A 22900-nucleotide genomic window follows, 5' to 3' on the forward strand; every position below is an offset into this window, starting at 1 on the left:
GGGAAAGATTGAGGGCTTGGGTGCTTGGTCCTTTGTTTTGGTTCCGCTACTTTAATTTATATGAGTCAGGAAGTCCCTAGGCAGGTCCTCATTTCAAGAAAAGGAAGAAAAGACAGATTACTATCAATTTATTTTAAAGCAAATGCAGTTGTTAAATGAAAACATTGTGATGGGTTGTTTCAGTTTATTCATACACCTACCAATGACATCCATATGTCACATCAGATGTCAGTTAAAATGGTCAATATACTGTCTCAAAAGAGTCAGTGCCTGGTATCTAGACACTTACTACTGTCACTCCAGTCATGCTCACTGCTGCAAAGTATTTACATCTATCTTAAGAGTTGAGACAAGCAGTGTTCTGGTCTGCTGTAGCTGTGACCCATCCTGCTTGCTCTGCTGTATGGATGCCACCGTCAGTCCCAGGATTACTCAGGTTTGGCTTAAGGTGAGCCTGTGTGACTGAATAGTTCAGTTGAGGAGCCTGCTTTTGAAGGACATCCCTCACCACATTTGAGTTCACTTTGCCTGGTCATATTGGGGAACATGAGCTAGATTCCTTTCAGATTAAGTCAGAGTGGAAGACATTCTGCAGGAGTGCTTTTAACACCTACCAACCAGGAATGGGTGTCTGGCGCACAGGACCAGGTTAGAGCTGTTTGAAGCAAAAGATACAAATTGGGCTGCACCAACATGTGCAGTAGTATGGATGCTGCATCCTCAACATCACCTGCTTTCCTCTCTGTGCTCATTTTAAGCTCATTAGGATTGGTCTATCCATAACTGACTAAAGAGGCAATTCCCTTTTTGTAGTAGTCTTCCAGTGTAACAGCTACCCTTTAAGAGTTACCCCCATACTACAGCTAGCTTGTCCATCCCACCTCCCCATAAGTCACATCTTCTGTACTACTTTGCATTCTTATTACTGTTGCTGAATCCGTCTCTAGTGGGACCGCATCTTTCATAGGTGTTCATATAAGACAGAGTAAAGAAAAAAGTAAAGTAGAAGAAGTCTTTGTTAGTTAAATAGATTATACTCCAGCTTTGCACACCACCACTTTTCTTTCTTTTAAATCTTATATCTCATAGCAGTGTTTTTCTTTCTTACAACAGCATGGTATTTGTCTCTTACAACCCACTGTAGTCTGCTGCTTTCTTGTCTGCTGCTTTCTTGTTTCCACCCTGTACTTCTGTATTTGATGTTTCCTGTCTGCGGGCAGTATCTTGTATGTAACCTGCTACATTTCACTCCATCCTTCCAGATCACTACTCTGTCCTGGCAATAATTCATTTAACCTTTATTTCTCACATCTTGAACTAGTATTTATTCTTCCTGCATCTGTAGTCTGATTGTTAAAATATCTCAAGGCGGTTTCAGAGCCTTACTAAAGGAAAGATGTGACATTTGTGACTTCTCTCCTACCTATCTGAAAGGCCTGTCAAAGGAAGTTAGTGATGAGATTTAACAAATCTCTTTTGGCTGCTAGTTAGGTTATGTTCCAGGTGCTAATTACTTTGTTCAGGATTGCTTTCCCCAGGAGTCTGAAGTTAAACTGACTCATTGGGTCGCTTTGTTTTGTTTACTTGCTTGGGTTTTCTCATCATGCACATGTGCACACGCTTTCGTTCACATTCTCCCTCTCTCCCTCTCTTCCCCCTGAATTCTTACCTGTCATGGCTATTATTTATGCTACTCACTGCTTTAATCTGACACTTAGTGAAGGCTGATGTCCCAAACATGATAGCCTTCTGGATGTCATCTCTTATCAGTTTCTCTCTATTGTCTAGGGCAGCAAGGTTTTCCTTGCTCTTAAGCTATAAACTTATCAATAATAAGGATTTTTTTGTTGTTGTTGCTGCTAGTAATTTTTTTAATTTGCATTATAATTCTATCTTAACCATGCTGGTTCTTATACCTATGTATTTATGCAGGTTTTATACTTATTGCCAGCAGTTTGACCATGTTCTCACATTCTGTGTCTGTCCTGACAAATAAATCTTGTGCTACAACTTCTGCTGTTTGTTTTCACAAGGCACAAGCGCAGATTATCCTGCTGTGTTGTTTCCTGGAGAAACTCATGTTGCTTTCCTATCTCTCGGTAGTGTCTCTTGTGAGGTTTCCTTTCTACCTGAGTGCATTCACATTTGTCTTCATTACATTTATGAATTCCCTCTCCTCTCATTTCATGAGGTTTAATCAACTTGTCTTTTGAACTGGTTGCTTTCCGTTTGTCTAGAAACAAATCTAAGAGGTCTGCTGCCTTCTGTTACTTAAAATTAAATTAATTTACTAATTTCAAAACACAATTATTTCTGTTAAATTATTTATAATTTTCAAATTAGTTAAAATTTTGCTGATTTTGAAATAAGTGAGAGTCTAAACAACAACAGAGCTTCATGTCAGTTCATGAGCCTTTTTTCTTTATACCATGTGGCTATCGAGATACCGCGCGGTGTTAGATTCCCATTTCAGGCTTTCTGGTGTATTTCCAAGTTGTTAGCTGTTTGATATGTAGATTTGAGATACCAACCAAACAACCCTGTTGCTGCTAGATATTTTTTAATGCCTTTGTCATTTAAACTGATTATCCCTGTTAGTGCAATGGCTTGTTCTTGCAATGCTCCAGGCTCTGCTGACTGCCTACGGCACGTTGTCTGTCACGATGCACATGCCATAGTGGGAAACATCAGTTTGGAAAATAAAGGCCTTCAGATTTACAGAGCTGTAGAATAGTTTGGGTTGGAAGGGACCTTAAAGATCATCTAGTCTGACACTGGCTCCATCTCTGGTCTGCAACCTGAGCCTATCCATGGTGGGTCTGGACTTTGTTCCACAGGTTGCCAAGACTTGTACAAAGGTCAGATGCTGAATCCAGACTCTTCCAACCATGGATTTATTTCTGCAGTTGTTACAGAGGCAAAAGTTTTTCCTGACCAGGGTCTTTAAGAGCTAGGAATAGAAGGATTTTGAAACTTTAAAGGACTACTGTGTAGTCAATTGAGCACAATAAGAGAGGTATGTGCAATAATACTTACCTCTCTATATATTTATATTAACATTGTTATCTTGGTCATTAGCAGCCACTAGGCACTTGAAGCTGCATGAAGTCCACATTACACTAGTTGTCTTGCACAAAATTAATAAAGATAATCTCTTTCCCAAAGAACACTACACTGGGGTTTATTCCTGTCTGGTGAGGTATGACAAGCCACAGTTACAGCATGAAAAGGATCCAGAACAGAGTGAGTGACAGTGGCATTTGAGTGTGGGGAGAGCAGGAAGAGAGCTTGTGAGCAAAGAGCTGCACCTCTTGGTGACTGAAACCCTGTGGGTTTCCTCCCATGAGGCCAGGTTACAGAGAACAGGAAGTGGAGGGACAGGATGTAACATGGTAGACACACATTATCCTCCCAGTGAAGGTAAATAAAAATGATGATGCAATAAAAAAATAGGAAGATATTTTTTCCTTGTTGCCTGCTGTCTGTTATTACTCTTTCCAGTGTGTTTAATTGCCTCCAAGTTTCTGTCTGTGCTGATGGAGGAGGTGCCCAAAATAAAATGCTATTTAGGGTTTAATATAATAATTACGCAAGGCTTTGCCAGTTTGTCCTGATCACAAAATGCTTTTTAAGGCTTCTGTCTCCTTTTCTCCCATTTGCACTAACATCTCCATCCCAGTAAGACTTCCTACGATTCTAATAATTTATTTGCAGCCCTACCTGTCTTGTACCTAATTGGAGATTGGCTCTAGCAAACTGATTCACTGAGCATCTTGACACATGCACCCAGATACTCCTTGGGAGCTCTGATCTCACTGGGCTTGGCGAGTGGTCTTCCAAACATTTGCATGTAATGTGAGGGTTCTGCTGTTGCTCTGTGCAGATCAGCATTCAATGTATTTTCTGACTTGATAGGTGCTTCTGAATCAGTCAATGGAGGCAGATGGGTGAAGAATGAAAATATCCGTAATTATCCTAACTTTATTTTAATGGAGGTACATGGTGAGGGTCCCTTGGCTGGACATTTGTTGGAGGGGATCCAGAGACGGACCACAAAAATAGTCAGAGGGATGGAGCACCTGTCTTATGAGGAAAGGCTGAGAGAGTTTGTGTTGTTCAGCCTGGAGAAGAGAAGGCTCTGGGGAGACCTTAGAGCAGCTTCCAGTGCCTAAAGGAGGCTGTAATAAAGATAGACTTTTCAGCAGGGCCTGTTGTGACAGGATGAGGGGCAATGGTTTTAAACTGAAAGAGGGGAGATTCAGGATGGACGTGAGGAAAAAATTCTTTACAATGAGAGTGGTAAAACGCTGGCACAGGTTGCCCGGAGAGGTGGTGGATGCGCCATCCCTGGAGACATTCAAGGCCAGGCTGGATGTGGTTCTGGGCAACCTGGTCTAGTTGATGATGTCCTTGCTCATTGCAGGGGAGTTGGACTAGATGACCTTTGAAGGTCCCTTCCAACCCAAACTGTTCTATGATTCTATGGTTCTATGATCTGCCTGCCATCCCAGGCTCCCAGGGGAGGTGACTGCACCAGCAGCGCAGGCGTTCCCTGTAGTTCCCAGTCATGCTAATGGCTGCGTGCAGGTAGGCATAAATGGGTGGCAAACAAAGGGAAAAAAGAGCAGCGTAGGCCTGGGAGAACCACAGTTACATAAAGGTGAACAATGAGGCATTATTTCTGAAGCGGGTATTTTGAAGGGCTGTTACTGCAACCCGTGTTATATAAATGAACAGCACATTTGAATCGGAAGCAGTTTGGTGTAGAAACCTGTGAGTGATTCATCCCAAACCTGAGGAGAAACAGAGCCTGTGTGGCACGGGGGGATTTTTGAGCTCTTGCACGGTCTAAAGTCTTCAGACTAAATTAAAATTCTCATCAGTTATTCCAAGGGTGGAAGATACTAGCACCCTCTGCCAACACCACTCCTATTAGCATCCGTTAGTGTGGTGCATATTCCAGTCTGGGTGTCCTCACCACCGCTGGAATTGCATCCAAACAGAGGTTGATTATTAATAATTTCCTGACCAGTGTACAGATCCTGCACAGCTCCTGTATGCAGTAAATGCAGTAACAGCGTATTTATTGAGTGCTTCAGTTCATGAGATGTGCAACATCTTGAGTTCTCGTGGCTTTACAAAATCTTTTATCTTCTTTCTACAGCAAAGTTTTTTCTTAATACAAAGATTTATAAAAACATTTACTGAATTGGGTTGACACAAAGATTGCCATGTGATGAGGAAACTTTGGCATTTTGGCCTTTTGTGTTCTGATGCAAGCTTAAGATTGTGCTGTCATCTACAAAAATTACTTTAATTTGTACAGCATTGTTGGAGAAAACTGTAGTTGGAATAAGATTTATTCTTGTTCTCATGCCTTAGAGAAGGAAACAGTAGCTTGGATTTTCATATGAAGCATTTGACTAATTTGAACAAAGACTGCGATAAAATACCATGTGTTTTAAATAATCTGGTTCTTATTGTCCCTTTAAATGGCAGTATGTACATCAAAGCTAAATGTCAATAGATACAATTTTGTGATAATTTCTCCTACTTAGTATTCATGTTCCATGCTGTAACATACAATATCTTTCCTTGTTCCTTGTAGGTCCTTAACCCCCAACAGCATAATAGCTAACATCAAAAAACTGCTGACCTGAAAGATTAAATACTTCCATGTTCGTTCTTAAGACTGCATAATGGCACACTGGTCTTGAGTTAATATAGAGATTAGATGGATTTATTTAATTGTTTATGCTTCTTATTCAGGTTTACTGAATTTTTATGAACTGGCTTCTGCTAGATTGCCATATTATAAAAAATTACATATTGCTGATGTATCTCTATATAAATCTATTGTTGAAACCCACTTAATAGCTCAAACCCACATAAACACTTAAAGCACTGATCCACAGCTCCCAGGACCGAAAATGAAAGTATTTGTGCTTGGAGAACAAAAAGAAAACAGGCTCTGTAGCTGGTAGATGGAAATACGTCTTCTCTATGGAACAGGAGTAGGTTGGGCATCTGGCAAACATGAGGAAACAGCTAGATAAGTAAACAAAGTAAGGACAGCAAATAATAAGACTCTTACAACATTTTGCTTAAATCTCTGTCATTTTTTGATCATGAGATACAGCTTCTTGCTTTCGTAGAGTGTTTTTTCAATTGTTGCTACCTATCTTCTTCTCCGAGTTGGTGTGTAACAGTGCTCTGGTGGGATGCATGCGTCTTTTGACGTAAACAGTTTGTAACAAATATTAAGATGACCAAACACTAGTCTATTCTGTATATTTTAGGCAGCCTTTAAAATGCTGATGTTTTGGAAGAAGGCTGTGAGCCCTTTGTGAGGGGACATACACTCACCCCAAACTCACACCATTGTTTAGTTTCATTTAAATGGAATACCAGTATATAGCTTGAAAAGGCAAGTACAGTGCTTGTGTTCTTGCTCGTCTCTACAATTTCAGGAAGAACTCTCAGTGTTCTGGGTAGACCCCACCTACATAACACTGTGCCAGAGCACTTGTTTACCAAAGCATGTTTGTTCACCCCAGCCCGTATTTGCAATTCTAGTAGAACGTGCTGTAGCTGGGATTCAGGGGGCTGAATTAAGAAACATCCATACAGAATTACTACTTGGAGAACTTTTTTCTTTTCTACTTAGCTTAGCTTTGGTATAGCTTCCTGCACAAACTGCTCAGGTCTCCTGCAAACTCAGATACTTGACCTGTTTTATAGAACTGTATTTATAAACTGAATTCCAAGGAGTTTTTGTGAAGAGCAAAATGCAGGCCTTACAGTACTGTCAGTACTTACACTTTACGAGCTGTACTGGATAACTTCAGCTTCACAGTGTTTAACAGTGCAGTAATTTGTAACTGTGTTGTATGCATGTCTGCTGAAACTAGTCCCAGAATGTGTTAGCATATACCAATAAACTGTGTATTTGATAGCACATATGTTGCTGTAAATCTATAAGACAGCCAGCTATCTTTGTCCTTTCATTATATGTGTATTCACCCTTAAAGAACCTGGTGGTGAAGCCAAGTCCAATGAACTTATTTTTCCTTATGTTCTTGGAACCCATGTAAATCTTCCATGCTTCCATGGAAGCAGGTGGAGGTGGCTTGAGGCGTTATGTACACTGTTCATCTCTAAGATAACTTTAAACTGTGGTAAACTAGGCTATCGGGAGCTTAGCATTAGTGCTATTATTCTGCTCCTGGTAGTTGAACTAGTTTGTAGAGAACTAGTTTATGGAGATTTTGCCTGGGTTCTTGCTCCAGACTGCATGCTTGCAGTGAGTGAGGGTAGGTGTAAGGCACAAAAAAAGAGATCTGGGCAATGAGTACTGGCGTATGTCCATGTGCCCCCAGTTAGTGGTTCTTATCCCACCAACATGGCTTGTAGCTGGATGTCATCTCCAGGTGGAACCCTGCCAGCTACTGCTTGGATAAGTGAACAGGATGCAAACATCAGGGATTGGGTCAGAAGTGAGCTTTGTTGGACAGTTCATGTGCACTTCACCGTTAACTTCAAATGCCTTGCAAAAGTAATTTTTAGAAACTAATCTTACATTGTTTGCTTTGTAACAAAAGGCATTGTTCAATTTGCTCTAACTGAAAAAAAACCCTACTCCAAAATGATTGATACAGCAATAATAATACATTTTGATGTATGCATGAGGGAAATAAAGAACTTGAGGAGGATGAAGTGAGAGAAATAGAGATGCATGTATTGAAAATGCAGATGTGATAATTCACTGTCTGATACTGCTTTTTTATCTTGAAATTCTACCGTGCATTTATGCAGTTTCTTCCAAAAATTGCTTGCCTATTTCAAATGACCCAGGAGGGCAGTTAGTTACAACACAGTATTGTACAAAAGGAATTCGTTTTCCTAAATATGTTTATGAAAACATACAGAGGCCTCAACAAATCAAAAAATGTAAACAAACAGAACTCTTAAAGGAAAAAAGGATAACTCATGGCCTTACATGTCTTCATGTTTTCAATTTGTTTTCCAACTTCTTTTAAAAGCCCATATAATGCTTGTGGCAGTAAATTGGTTTGTGTGTGTGTGTTCTCTAATATTTGTTTATTTAGTTAAAATGCGAAACTGGTTATGGTATGGTATCAAGCTGATGAGGAATGTCTGTGCTATGTCTAAGGTAGTACATACAGCTTTGCTACTGGAATGAATAATTGGGGTTTCCTTCCCACCACCACTCAGCCCATTATGCCCCATTTGCTACCTCCAGATCTTCATGCACATCAAGTACTTGCCTGTAATGAGGTGATGGCCAGGTCCACAGTTTGTCCATAGATGTTGCTTGAAACAGGTTCTTTCTCATTGCAAAACACTGTATGTGATATAACCAAATATGAAGTGTATGAAGTACAGCCAGAAATCCCTGGCTTCGAAGACAGGAGCTCAGATATAGCAATCCCTACATCTCGGGAAAGAAAACCCTTTGAAGAAGAGTAAAATGAAGCTGTGGCTGCCCAGTCCCTGGCAGTGTTCAAGGCCAGGATGGACAGGGTTTTGAGCAACCTGGTCTAGTGGAAGGAGTCCCTGTCCATGACAGGGGGCTGGAACTGAATGATCTTTAAGGTCCCTTCCAACCCAAACCATGCTATGATTCTATGAAAATCAGGGATGTGAAAGTGGCCTTTGTGAGAGGAAAGGGAAGCATTCCTGGGCAAAGTCTTTGATACTGTGTGAAGAATGAGGGCTGTGCTTGGACCAAGATGGGATCTGTAAAACCTGCCATAAATCTAATGTTCCCAGATGTGTCTCTTCTCTTCTGCCTGGAGGTGGTACCAGGACAGAACCCAAACTGTTTGCATTTGTTTTGGAGCTCTGGATACTCAGTAGACAAGTAAGAGTCACTGTTCAGGCCAGACTGTAGACATTAAGAAGTTCCATATAGGTCTGCTGAACATTCAGACTGCAGATACTGCTTCTGGGAAGGACCAGGTATATGTGCTGTAAGCACTGACCAATGCAAATGTCAACATACTTAAGACAAAGGTGCCATCGAACTCAGTGGGACTTTCCCATGTAATTGAGAGTATTTTATTTGCTACTTACTACAGTTGCTCTTGCCCAGAGAAACAGTCAGCTGTTGACTTCATCATCCCAGCGTGTAAATACACCGCTGAATAGACTGAAAGCTGAATGTATTTTTAACAAAAAACATAATTGCTCTGAAGAACACTGGCAGGGAATCTTCACTCCAAGCTACACAGCAACATACTTGTCATACATGTTACTCTAGGTAGGGATAAACTCACCTTTTTCATCATTTACCTTTATCTCTTTTTCCTTAATTCCTTGTAACACTGATGCTTTTGGCACAGTGCTTGCTTGTGTGCTAGCGTTCATCTTTAGTATATGCTTCAATTGATTTAAACCAGTTTTCTTCTTAGCTTCTGTGAAGAATTTCTTTGATGTGGTGCTGCTGTCATTCTTTTGGTTCATGTTATGCATACTCTGTGATGTTTGTGAAATTATGCCATTTATTACAGTTTTTCTATAGTTTTTCATTATTTTGGCCTGTGGTGTTTGCTGTGCTAAATATGAGTCCATGTAGTGTTGCAGATCCTGGTTTTGATCTTCCCCAGCCTTTGTGCTCCAAGACATTCTTCTTGTAATACATGGATTGTCTTCTTTGTGTCTGGAGTGCTGGAAAACTGTCAGTTCACTGTGAATGTTGTTAAGGGTTGGGAAGCCTCATTTTACTTGCTAAGTTCTTATGATTTGTCAAGAGATTATACTGAATCTTTCAGTCATACTTGTTTAGGTGGCTTGTAGTAGTTTTGGGTGGGTTGGTTGGTTTGTTTAGGAGAAGGGGTTTAAGTATATGTTTGCAATGAATTGGTCTTTCAAGTATTCATTTAATTCCTTCAAATTGAAAGACTGTCTCTGTAATCTGGAGACATTTTGTAGTTGATGTAGCATACAAAAAGAAGTACAGAAAAAAAAAAACCCAAAACATTTCCCCTGTGCAGCTCATATAAAACTGAACCATTATTCAGACTTCTCTAATAAGCACAGGCACACAACTATGAAAATGAGTTAAATGAAAGCTATTAATATGCATATGTGCATGAAGTGTTACAAAACCAGTTTTGGTAGAGAACGGTTACCTGGTGACGCTTGCACGTGCACTGTGAGGTGTTAATCTTGTCCAGCTGGCATTTCTTCCACAGTTTTAACCCTCAGGCTTCCAGCTAGATCACTTTCCCACTGAGTGTTTTCTCTTATTTGATTTTGTCCTAGGTAGCCCATGCTTTAAGGTAACCTCATGCATCTGCGGAGTTTACCAGAAGACTGTTTTCTCCAGTACATGATTCTTGGGTGGTGTCATGCTTTGCAGCGCTGAACGCCTGGTCCCAGCTGGCCCATTCTCAAGCCTCTTCAAAGTCCTGTTCATAAGCAGGCAGTGGGATATTAACATAGATTAATTACCCTCCAAGCAAGAGGCTGGGAAGCAGTGTGAAAGTAATTGATAGAAAAGGGTGAGTGAATATCTGTCTTCATACGTTTTATGGGGTCTTTGTGACTGCTAGAATCCCAGATATTAGACAGTATTTGCCCTGAGTTGTGGTGGCCGCATCATTGTGAGGCCCATCCATTGCAGCCTGAGGCTTTCCAGAGGGTGATGTCTTCAGACTGCTCAGTTATGTGTAGGTGGATACAACCTGCCTGGAGCTGGGTTCTTTGATTAAAACAATTGGCACATGCAAAGTTAACTACAATGACCATCAGTTGTTTCCTGAGTGAAGTCTTAAGTTTAGGGGTTTATAGGCTAAATTCTAACAATAATTACTTTAAAAGATCACTTCCGGTCTATTGCAGTGTCACGTTAATGCCTTTTGGAGGACTTTAAACCGACATGCGTGTGGTTTAACTGAAGTTTCTGGTATGTGAGATACTGTCACAGAAGAGTTAGTTGCTGATTCCAAACACCATCTCATCCTAGTGTCCAAACCTGATGACTCCATTGATGGTCTCTTATGGGGTGAGGAGGTTGTGTTGTCCCTAATTGTGAGGAGTAGGATAGAAAAAGCTTGGTAGGCCAAGATAGTCTTTGAAGATGCAGGAACTGAAACGGAAAGCTGTGGTGTTGTGGTATTTGAAGCTGGTAGTGAGGTAATGATTTCAAGGTCTTACTCAATTGACCCACAGTGTTTTAGCAGTAACTAAAAATATTGGACTACACTTGTCAAGTGGTTTGGGCTGTGCTTGTTGTGTGAATACTTTTATATATATTATGAAATATCACATAACATACATACGGAACTGTGTTCACCAGCAAAGCCCCTGGCTATGTTTAAACAAAGTCATTTGCATTCCTGCTTGTCCTTGTCTTGCAATGTATTTTATCCTGTGTTTTTGTCTGTATAGTTCTCTTGCTATTGTAAAATTAGACTTATTATCTTTGATCAGGGACAAGGTTTTCATAGTAATTTAAGGACATTTCCAGTAAAACCAGAATCTAATTGTTCAGATTGTTGCTACCTGCTCATACTGAAATTGGAGAAACATGTTAAAGGTACCATGCATTTCTGTGACATCTTGCATTTGCAGTGGGTTGAGATGGGTCCTTCATTTCTCTTTCTTCTTTTGCACCCCCACCATGCAGTCACTGGTATTCTTCAGCAAACACTTTAAATATTTGGGATGACAGCACAGTACATGGATTTGTAACATTCTTTAGAAGCGAAGTACTGCAAAGCAGTGGAAGAGAGAGTCTTTGTGTGTATTACTTGCCCGGGAAACATAAATGGGGAATGCAAGGGAGTTTCTGGATACAAAAATGTCAGAGCAAATGCTGACCTTTAACTTCTGTTAAAAGGCAAGTTGAGTTCCATGTGTTTCTGTGTGTGCTGTGCAGTTAAACCACCAGGTATCCACCTCCACATTAGAACATTATCCTTTAAAAGCTCATCAAACAGATCTGTAAATTAGGATTTATTTTTTTAGAACCTTAACAGTGTTTTGCACAGTAGGATGCGCTAGGCAAATTAACATGCTGGGGAATTCAGTCAGGCAAGTATCAATTTAAGGATAGGTACCATGCTGCTGCCCTCTGATTACTTAAGATTGCGCACAGCTCCAGAACAGCAAGAGGAACTGCATAAAATTAACCATTTGACAGCCCAGTCTTTGAGGAGTTTTTAACTGTGAGAAAGGACAAATAGCCACTCTTTGGTAGGAAGTTTAGGATTTAGACTGTGTGGCCAGGTAGACAAGAGTTAAATCATTCTTAGGCCAAGGTCATCACCTCGGGTTTTCTAGGTTGAGGTCCTTCTACTAACTGTAAATGAGCCCAGTGGCTCCATTGAGCTCATCTACTGACAAGTGAATGATTAACTGAAAACTATCAGCTAGACAGAACATGAACACTGCAAAACAACTGTAAAGTAAACAGCTCTTGAATACAGATTACCTGATTAAATTATTTGCCAGTAAGTTCTTCTGACTGAAGTTCAAAAGCGTTCTGCTCTGGGCTTCACAAGAAGTGCTAACGAGGTTTCCTTAAAACCTCTCTGTGAATGTAAGGCAAATACCTTGCCCAATCTGAACAAGCAAGAGAAGGCTGTTGCTACCGTGCAGTGTCTGGATCTAGCAGTGCCTACCCAAAAATACAAAACTCCAAAATCATGAGAGGGCAGGTTAGGGTGGGAAAATTCTTCATGTCTTCCTGTGTGGGCTGTACTGAAATGGAAGCTTATGATGCAGTTGGTTTGTAGCCTGTGTGTTTTCAGTTACAACATGCTAATTCAAACACTGACATATTCTCCGGTTTGTTCTGGGAGAGTGTTTCGATGAGTGTAGGTGCCTGACTCGAGTGAGGAACACTTACGCAGCAGGAGCGTTCAGAAACAGGATCTCCTGAATTACTGCTCGCCAGATACTTGCCAATACCTGTGACTGTTGAAATAAGCATCATCATGTCTCGTCAGGCCCTAATGCAAGTCTTGTGAAGACATGCTTGTAGAACATGGGGCTTCTCCATAATCAGTATTTCCTGTTGAAAACCTGTGGGGTTTTGCAGGCACTTGGGTGTTACATCAGTTGAGACAGTGGAATGGTACAGCATCTTTACCCAGCAGTGGAAAACCTGAGAATCATTTCAGGTATTTATATGGAGGAAGATAAAATGGCATAGACTTTTACCTCATCCTGAGCATTACCGTTTGTATTAGATACTGTTTAAAGACCATAGCAGACCCTCAATAAACACAAGGTTTTAACTCACTGGGTGCTGTGGCCTGCTCTGTTAAACTGCATCCATGCTCCCTCCTGGCTGCCCTGCACTTCTAGATCTAGTTGGAAGTGGAAGTGATACTGCTGTTGAAAGACCTTTTTCTTCTGGAACTTGTGTAACTGTTTTATGGCGTCAGTCTGCTCAGGAAAAACTTACCAAGTTACACTTTGTTTTAAGAGGGCTGGTTGCATTTTAACTGGGGTATTGAAACTTACCTTCCCATTTCAGAGCATGCAGAAACACTGCCCTAAAGAGTGGTAGGCATTATACAAACCCCTCTAATTTTTCTGCTAATGCTAATTCCTTACACACATACAGAAAAAGGGGAGAGCTTTCATTACAGCAGCTGGTTGGTTTAGTGGCAGCCTTGCCGGTGGGTTGCAGGCACCCCTGAACGCACCAAGGAGTTAAAACTGAAGGCCCGTTTGTGGGCAGGGTTTTGTTTTGGGTGTTTTTCAGACTATTTTTACCGGAGTGGCAGCTTGGCCGCGGCTGCGCTGCTGATTTTTCCAGCGTTTCTGTGGGGAGCCGCCCAGCAGCAGCGGGAGCATCTCCCAGGGGCCGCGGGGCGGAATTGAAAACTCATGTTAAAGGAAACTTAAAACTTTTCATTACAAGGGAGGTGTGTGTAGGGGGGATAACCTCGCCTTCCGGCCTCGGCCAACAGCCCTGGGCAGCAGGGTGCCCGTGCCCCGCTGTGAGCCCTGGGGCGGTGGGCGGAGGGCCGGGCCACAGCCTGGCGCCGCGGGGGCGGCCGCGGCCGGGCGCTGGCCCCGCGGGCGCGTCCGTGAGTGGGCCGGGCCGCGTTTGTTCGCTTCCACCGGCCACTGTGGGGCTTGGACCCGCGCCCGCTGCCCACCCTCCCCACCGGAGGAGTTAACCGGGGGTTAAAGGTTGGCTCCTCTTGCCCGCCCTCCGGAGCTACGGCCGCACGTGCGGGGTGCGTGAGCGGGCAGGCGGAGGGAGGGAGCGGGCAGGCAGCCGTTGGGGAGGCGCGGGGGCCCACCGGGCGCGCTCCCCGCGGTGGCGGCCCCGCTCCCGGCACTCTCTCGGCCTCCTCGGTGGAGCCGCCTCTCGCTTTTCCGCCAGTGGGGCCGCGTGTGCGTTCGTCGGCGGGGTTCCGGACGCAGGGCAGATGGCTGTGCCTCGGAGCGGGAGGCGGCGGCGGTGGTAGCTGCAGCAGCGCGGCGCCGCCGGACCGGGAATGTGAGAGACTGGTAACTTCCTAGAGCTGAGGGAGCCGAGGCGCGGTTCTTGGGGTGGCGGTGAGCAGCGTAGGGCCGCTCCCCAGCCGCGCCCAGGGCAGCGGAGTCGGTGGCCTCGCTTGCGAGGAGGTAGGTGTGAGTGCCGTGTGGTGTGGTGGCCGCGCTGTTCTGGTAGTCGCTGGGCGAAGGGCATGCCCCGGGTGTTACCTGCACGGCGTTTACTCCTCTCTCTGCGGGTGGTTCGCAGGCAGTATGTAGCCGGTGTTTTGGAAGAGTGCAGCGAACCTAAGGGAGAATACTGCTTAGGTCGTGTCCTGAGAAAGTAAAACTTTTTAGGCAGTGCTGTCTTGCAGGGATTCAGGTACCATTGAGGAATATAACTGTGTAGAGGTTAATCAAAAAGCAGTTGTAACACGTTAAGGATGAAGCAGTTCTGGCAGCTCGTCTTTCTTAATATTTGCGTGAATTTTCGTCCTCTAGCAGCTCTTAAAGCTGTAACTGCCCTGCTTCTGCATGTGCAGTAGTTGTGCATATGGAACGTTAATTTCTTAATCCCCTTTAAACTTAAGATAACGTTTTTGTGCTGGCAGTGCATTTCGTTTCAAGACAGTAAGGTCACTTGAATGCCGTTATGGTTCTTCCAGTTACTTGGCATTGAAGGTTCCTGTGAAAATCACTTGCTGCAGCACTCTTGTAGCGAAGTTGGGTTTGTTATATGTTATATATAACTCTTTTCAAACATAGTCCTAAATTCTGTTTATAGACTCATGTAGAATGATTCTGTACTCTTAAAGACTGTTGTGACTCTATTTTGTGTTCTTTAAGTGTTGGTGGTGTTTCAGTGTGGATGTCTAAACACGGTTCTGATTTTTTTGTTTGTATTTTGTTTGAATCTTCATGTGTGCGTCAGTCTTTAACGATAAAAAAGGAGGGTGTGTATGGAGGAGTGTTTTTTCTGAAGGTATTAAGATTCTTTAGATTTCAGGGAAAAGTGGTGTTAGCTTTTTGAAAGCATTTTGGAAAGTTCACTGTTAATGTTGTAAAGGCAGTCTCCGTCTATGGTATTTCTAATAAAGCTAGAAAACTGACCTATTTCTTAAAAGGTATTTTGACATACTAGTTTAGGTCAGAAATACAGCGTTCTCAACTTGCACATGTCAGTGAGAATTGCTGGTTGTTTTAATCCCCTTGACAACTTGAAAGCTGGAAAAGTAGGTACTAGTGGTTATGTGATGATGATGAATTGTGGTACAGTTGCTTTCCAACCGTGATTCCCACCTTTGATTGTAAGTTACAGCCTTGCCAAATCTGGCCTTATTGCACCAAATTCTGTTCTACATGCATAAACAACTGTGCCCTGAATCCTTACAGAATTGAAACACCTTCTTACTCTCTCTGCAGCACTGAAGTAGGTGAGAGGTCAGTGTATGCTCTTACCTGCAGGAGTTTGTAAACTGTCCTTGAAGAATGAACATGAAATACTAGCTGTGGTTGCACTGAGGTAATGTGAGGAATCGAGTGGCAGTGAACTGGGCATGCAATTTGGATATTGCTAAGGGCTCTCTTACTTGCCTTTTATATTCCAACATTTAAGTTGTTGCCTTTTCATTATCCAGCAGCTTTGTGGTTCTAGGCAGTGTGAATTCTGTAAAGCACAGACTTCAGAAGTGTGTTTTCTGGATTGTGAGCTATAGCTTGGACTTACATACTTCTTTATTTTAAAATCCAAAAATACCCTCTTGTACAGATTTTACCCTTTTGCCAGTTATAGTACACAAAATCCAGTAGCTTAGTCCATGTTTGATGCATTAGAGTAACATCAGTCTTAAATATATCAGAACACTCCTTTGTTTATGTAGCGAGACAGAGGGAGGATAGTTGGTAACTTCCGTTGAAGGTCATGTAAGAAAATGGGCAGTATATGTGTAAATGAAATCTGGTGTTCTCTCGTTTAGTTTTCACCAAAGGGCAAAACGAGGCTGGGATTATTTGCTTTGTGTTTACTGAAGCCTGACTGCCCTCTTATGTAGGGCTGACCATGCTGCAAGTGGCTGGTATCAGCTGTTTGTAAGACCTCTCGAAAGTCATTTCACAGTGCTTTTCATCTCTGCATCCTTACGCATCAAAATTTGAATGTAATTGGACCTGGTGTGTAGGAAGGCTGAGGAAGCATGCCAGGAAATGTGCAGGTAGCAAGTTTAATGCAAACTTAATTTTTTTTTCTCCATGTGCTCTGCTGTTTGTGTAAGTCATACTGTCTGAGGCACACAGTAACCTTTCCAGATAAGTATGGACAAAGGCTAAAGATGAAATTATGATGGGCCTGTGTTCAGGATTGAAAGACAGCTGCTTCCTATTGGCAGTGTTTGTTCTTTAGACCCATTTTATTACTTGGGGGTTTGCTTACCACAGCAAAGAACCTGTGTTCTGTCATGTAATACACATGAATGCAAATAGAGCCGGTCCAAGCCACAAATCCTGTTATGTGCCAGTTAGAGTAATTTACTGAAGCTTATTCTGGGAGGTGGGGCAGAAGGGATGCTCTTGGGTGCAGTTGAATCGTGGGAAGGAAATGTTTGCATGACTTGTCCAAAGTAAGTTTGATAGAGACCAAAAAAAAAAGGAATTACTCATTTCTTTCTGTTCCTAGAGTTTTCACTTTACCTGCTGTCATTTTCTACAAGTAGAAAGAATCAGTTGACTGGGACTTTGCCCACACTGCTGCACAGTAGTGGTTTGCTTTCCAGAGTGGTGCTACTAGAGATTTTTAAAAATGCAAGGTAGTGGGTGGGTGTGTAAACAGGGAGCCAGTGGCTGAAATCTCAATTCTCCTCAGACTGTAGTTAGAAGGGAGTGTGGAGATGAGCCAAAGATTGGCCAGAGCATTTTGGTTTTTCTTAAAATGGACTATTTCTAGAGGTCTATGCTGGTGTTCAGTGTTCTTGTATTAAGTGTCGTAAGTACATGGCCTGTGTGAAACCTCTGTTCTTCAGAACCTAGTTATTCAACAGCTTCTGGCCATCCATCTCTTTTACAGATTAGTCCCTGGCTCTCCTAATTAAGTATTTCTGTTGTGTTGGATTCTGAATATCTTGTCTCCTATTTTCTGTGTATCAGATGCTTGTTTGGTAACAAGAGAGTGGGATACTCTATTTCACCATACAGAGGTTGAGAAAAAGTTGCTTTTCTGGGCTTTCTCAAAGATTGTGTAATGTCCAGTCGTAGTGGAGTCATTATCAGGATATTTGTGGAGAAGACTGAGGAAATGATGAAAAGTATGCCAAAGATGATACTTTCTCTAAAGTAAGAGGAAATAAAGTTTTGAGAGAACAATAGGATGGTCTCCTGTATTTTGCTTTCTGTTTCTTTATATGCAGGTCTTCCATAATTGGAATAATGTTCAGGTGGGATTTTTAGCAGCTGTTTATACTGGTGACTCAGTCCTAGAGTAAGTCTTTCAACGCAGATGATTAGTGTATAGGGAAATGCCTGTTCTGTTGCACTGGGGTGCGTATGGGTCCTGGTGATTCTTCCAGGCATGTTTGCAGGGAGACTCTTTTTGAGTTTTTGACTGTTCTTGTCTCTCCTTCCCTTGTGTTACTCAGAGTCAGAATGAGTATGATAGCTGATTTGCACTGGCCTCAGAGGTATTTAAGGCAATTTGGCTACAGCTGGAGAGGCAGCTGGTGAGAACACAGCTTCCTGATCTAGTTTTGAACATTCTTGGCAGAGATTGACACGTAAGCACCCAGAGCAAGGGTCTTCGTTATACAATTGTATAATCTTCAGGCCATTACAATTTAAAAAAGAAAAGAAAATTTCAGTACAGAATAAAACAATCTGATTAAACTTCAGAAACCTTTTCAAGGTTTTAGCCTAGTTTATGTAGAAAGGACTGAAAGGAGGTTGCCACATATCCCTAAACTACACAATGTCTGCCTGTTGCATGTAGCTATTGCAGAGTTGCACAGAATATTTTGCCTTCGGGCATTCAGAAAATTATTCATTTGTGGGTATAGTAGATCTGTGTAAGGTCTTACAGTGTCAGGGTCCTGTTATTGCTGTGCTCTTATGGCAGAGGCAAGGGTCAGCGTGAAATTTGACATTGCTGTGGCTTCCTGCAGGAAACAGTGAAAATACTGGTCGCTTTTTGACAGCCGCCATGGAGAGAATGGACAATGTAGCAGTTGACAGGCTTGAAACTGTTCCAGAAGGATGCGTAACTTTTGTTCTCCTCTAAAGCAGTTGTTTGTGCTTTCCCCTTTTCCAGGCCTAGATACTGCAGTAACTTAAAAGTTACAGCTGTTTCTGAGCAGCACTGATCTCTGTGTTACCCTGTCTTCATGCTCTCTCAGTAGTGCCCAAGTATGATTTGAGGGGATTTATTTTGCTACCTGTTTTCTAAAGTTCCTTCTCCTATCCGAGTGTTACCAAAGTTGAAGCCAAGGGCTATTTGTTTTTAGTTAGAGGAAAAGCTTATAACCAGAGGCAGAGATTTCTCAGCTGACAAGTGTCAGTTTAATTCGCTCCTGTCTGGCAACCCTCAAGACACTGCAGTTTGTGCTTTTGATGCTGTGGCTGAAAATATGTCTCTACGGTTTGCTGTCTGTTATTACTTCACACAGTAAACCATTGCTCCTAAACTACAGCACAATAAAGACTTAGGCAAATCTATCCCCATTTCTACAGTCAGACCTACAGTTCAGAAGATATAAGAAGCTCTCAAGAGCTGATATGCTTGTGGCAAATAGAAATTGAAAGAAAGGTCTGGTGCTCTGGAGTTTAGTGGCAAACTGGAGGTGTATTTCTTCCAAGTTTGTTGGGTTAGCGTAGTGTTGGTGATGCAAGCACAGCTCAAAGGAGATGCCTTGGGGAAAGAAAATACCACAGACAGTGGCCTTCGAGGCAGCTTAAAGAAAGAAATGTGAATGTTGCAGTTTCAGCTTCTTGGCTGATTTATTGTACTTCTTCTCCCCTGTAAGATGAATAAACTCTTCCTGAATTAATCTGGGTGACACTTCCTCCTTTTGTTTTCTGTAGATCTTCAGATCTGGATTAAAGCTTAGTCTTCCAAGGGATATTCTTTGGACTGCATCATTTAATCCATACTATTCCTGTACTGGTTTTTAAAATTATGACCCTAAGAATAAAAAATGAAGTACAGCCTATATTGTGAGAATGAGTGCAAGCGTATTAGGAACCTTTGTAGTGAATGTCACTTTACAAGAGGAGAAAGACAGTTAGTGATACTACTCAGGGAACACCTAATCTGTTTTGAAGCTTTACTTGTTTTTCTGTGATGAGCAGGAAGACAGATAAAACACAGGGATTTGTGCTCAGTTGCTGGTGCTGGACCCGAAATGAGTAAAGGTTGACATAAGTGCTTAGTAAAGTCTAAGCTTAGTGAAACACTTACAGAAGTAGTGCCTATTTACTGTCTTAGTGGACCTTTTATGATGGAGAAGATCACAGTTAACCTTTAGATCTTAATTTGAGTGTCTGGCAGTGGGTCTTAATCCCATGCCAGTATAAAAATGTGGAAAATTGGAAGTGTGCCTTGTTGTGATAAAGCTTTAAACATTGTTTGCCAAAGGAAAAGAGAAACCAATTTGAAACTTAAGGTTTGGAACTTAACTGGCTTTGAGCTGTATTATAGTCAAATAAAGGTGTGGGAGTGGAGAGTTTAACTCTGTTCAACCTTATAGTTACCTAATCAGTGAAGTAGGGAACAATCAAATTGAAGTAAATGCAGATGTAACTAAAAGTAATTCTCTGAACATGGTGCAGTATGGATGATCTAGTATTTAGCTGTGATTACAGTGAGTTCAAACACTCTGTTTTATTTAAAGTCACCAGATTTTTGAAAATTAATTATTTTTAATGGCCACAGGAGGAATAACAACATGAAGTTTGAGCCAGAGACACAATCTGACAGGAAAAATAGTCAGTTGACTGACCAAGACTAGTTGGGTATCAAGAACAAATCTTTTCACTGTATTCCAGGGGCTTTGGCCTTCGTGCCAATGTAAATATGGGTGTCTCTCTAACAGCAGAATTACATTGGATTAGCCTGTGCTTTTTGGAAATTTATGATATGAAATATACAGTTCAGTTTTATACTTCCCTGTTTTAAGAAAACAGGGAGTTAAATGTTGATCTGGGCACTCCTTTCCTCTGGGTGTTTTGAAGAGAACTGAGGTCTTCTCTTTCTAAAAACTTTTCTCATGTTTGTAACTTAGTCAGACACAGAAGTGTTCCAAAAACTGGGCTGCACTCACTGAAACATTTCAGATGGCCGTGCATGTCTGAACAGAGGGTTGCAGCTATGTAGTATTAGCTTTGGCTGCTCTTAGGCAGTGCTGAAGTTCCTGTTGTTTGCACTGGCGTCCAGTAAACAATTTGCTAGTGCTCAAGGCAGGTGTGTAGCTCAGTGGGTGAAGGGGCATCTAGTCAGTACTGAGCTCTCTGCCTTTTAGATGACTTTGTCTTCTCACTTGTGCCTTTTTCAAGTTCTGCAAGGAAGATGACCTTACTGTTCTGCCAAACCTGGAGTATGGCAAGTATGGGGGAAGAGAGGGCAGAGCAGGTAAATACTCAGGCAGACACATGGTGCTACTGTGTCCCTCTCTAAAATTCACGTGAAAAAAAGATATTTTCTCATGTTGTCTTTCATCTCTGATGTGATAATTAAATATACCCGGCGTGTTCTGACAAATCTGAAATTCCCCCTGGTACAGGCTTCTGCAGTTGAAAACCTTTGTTTTTGAAGTAAAATGTTCTGAATGTATGTGTTCGTGACTCTTCTCAGAGGTCTGATACCAGGTTGTCATCTTTAATTGGTTTTGTGTTGGATCTTTGTTCCTTCAGAGTATTGTCTGTAGTAGGCCCAAATCGGTTTCTAGTATGTCTGCACAACTCAGTGATTTTTTTTTTTTCTTTTTTTTGGGGGGAGAGGAAGGATTCACTTCTCTCTGCAGAGAATGTGAATTATTTCAGTGAAACAACAAAGGACCACAAGCATGAAACTGTTTGCAAACTAATCATGATTATGACCGTATATGTGCATATTAGAGTGCATTTCCTGCCAGGAAAAGTTCTTGTCATGCAGGTTTTAGCACTGTGAGTTGAGTGTTCCTGTACTTAACTTTCCTTTTATTTTCTCTTTAAGATTACATGATGGAATTCACATTTTCTCAAGAAAAGCTGTGTATCTTGGATCAATACCGTTGAAGATACCTTCTGATTACAACACCTGAAGCAAGGTCCTGTAACATTCATCAGAAAAACATATACAATGGATCACAAAGAAAGCTGCCCAAGTGTTAGTATTCCGAGCTCTGATGAACACAGGGAGAAGAAAAAAAGATTTACTGTAAGTATGGAAGTGTGGAAGCGCTGTAGGTGAATGCAGTTTGTGGAAATCTGTTCACTTGCTCTTATGAGTACTGGTCATAGTCCAGAGTGAGAAGTTGTGAATGTTTTACAGTGTTGCCTTCTGCAAAAAGAATATGGCTTTATAAATTTCTGGTGGTTTTATCCCCAAGGGGCAGCATTTTCTCATATATAAGTGTCCAGCTGCAGGGATAACATTTTGGTACCAAATCAGATTAAAATTTGGTGTCCTATGTGATTTTTCATGTGCTTTGGGTTGGTTTCTGTTTGTTGGTGGTGTTTGGTTTGTTGTTGTTTTAATGGCCATTTTTTTCACAGATACCCTATTATACTTTTGTGTGTGTGTAAAAAAAAAAACAAAAACAAAAAAACCCCAAACAAACCAAAAAACCAACCAAACAAAAAAACCCAACAAATTTTTGAAAGGCCTTTTTTCTGCCTTCCTTCCTGTTTTCTGATTGTAAGTTTTTTCCTGTCCTATTCTCATTTCCACTCCTTGTCATTCCCCTCCCTCTTCCTTTTTTTTTGCCTCCCAAAATGACTTGCTTTCTGGAAGTAAAGTCTTCCCATTCTGTGGGGAAACTCTTTGCATTGCATGCTGAAAAATAAGGTACTGTGGCATGGATTTTTCTTTTGCTTATGTTTATGTTGGGATATAAATACAGCATCAGTACTTCTTTTAAAAAGCTCAAACTGTTTCATTGCTGTTGTGCAACTTCCTCTAAGCTTTCTTTTTTTCCTTCTTTTTTGAGTGAATTAGTCACTCTTCAGATGTGGAATGCAAACACCCTTACACTGAGCTGCTGTCTGAAGAATGCAACACACCAAAGATTTAGTTTGAGATGTATATCTGCCCTTCCTCTTCACCTCCATTCCTCATTGAAGAATAATGCTGTTTGCTTTTACAAGATGTAATTTGGGGAAGGAGTGTGCTGGTAAAGGGAACAAGCAAAAGAGCTTTGGAGCTCTTTTTTGCATACAGGTGAAACTCAAATGAGGAGGAAAAATGCCATGGAAGTCT

General features: G+C 41.7%; 1 protein-coding gene across 2 annotated transcripts in view; it reads left to right on the forward strand.

The window, feature by feature from the left end:
* The first annotated feature begins 14208 nt into the window (after positions 1 to 14208).
* Positions 14209 to 22900, forward strand: part of LOC308217577 (serine/threonine-protein kinase Sgk3) — a 36293-nt gene continuing 27601 nt past the window's right edge. Inside the window, exons 1-2 of one of the 2 annotated variants that reach the window (XM_080610727.1) lie at positions 14209 to 14222; positions 21656 to 21859. In XM_080610727.1, coding sequence (XP_080466853.1) covers positions 21782 to 21859 — 78 coding nt within the window. In that variant the 5' untranslated portion in view covers positions 14209 to 14222; positions 21656 to 21781. Of the gene's footprint in view, positions 14223 to 21196; positions 21860 to 22900 lie in introns of those variants that run through there. The other variant, XM_080610728.1, reaches the window with a different exon arrangement.

The sequence above is a fragment of the Psittacula echo genome (genome assembly GCF_963264785.1).
Source record: "Psittacula echo genome assembly, chromosome: 2".
NCBI lineage: Eukaryota > Metazoa > Chordata > Aves > Psittaciformes > Psittacidae > Psittacula > Psittacula echo.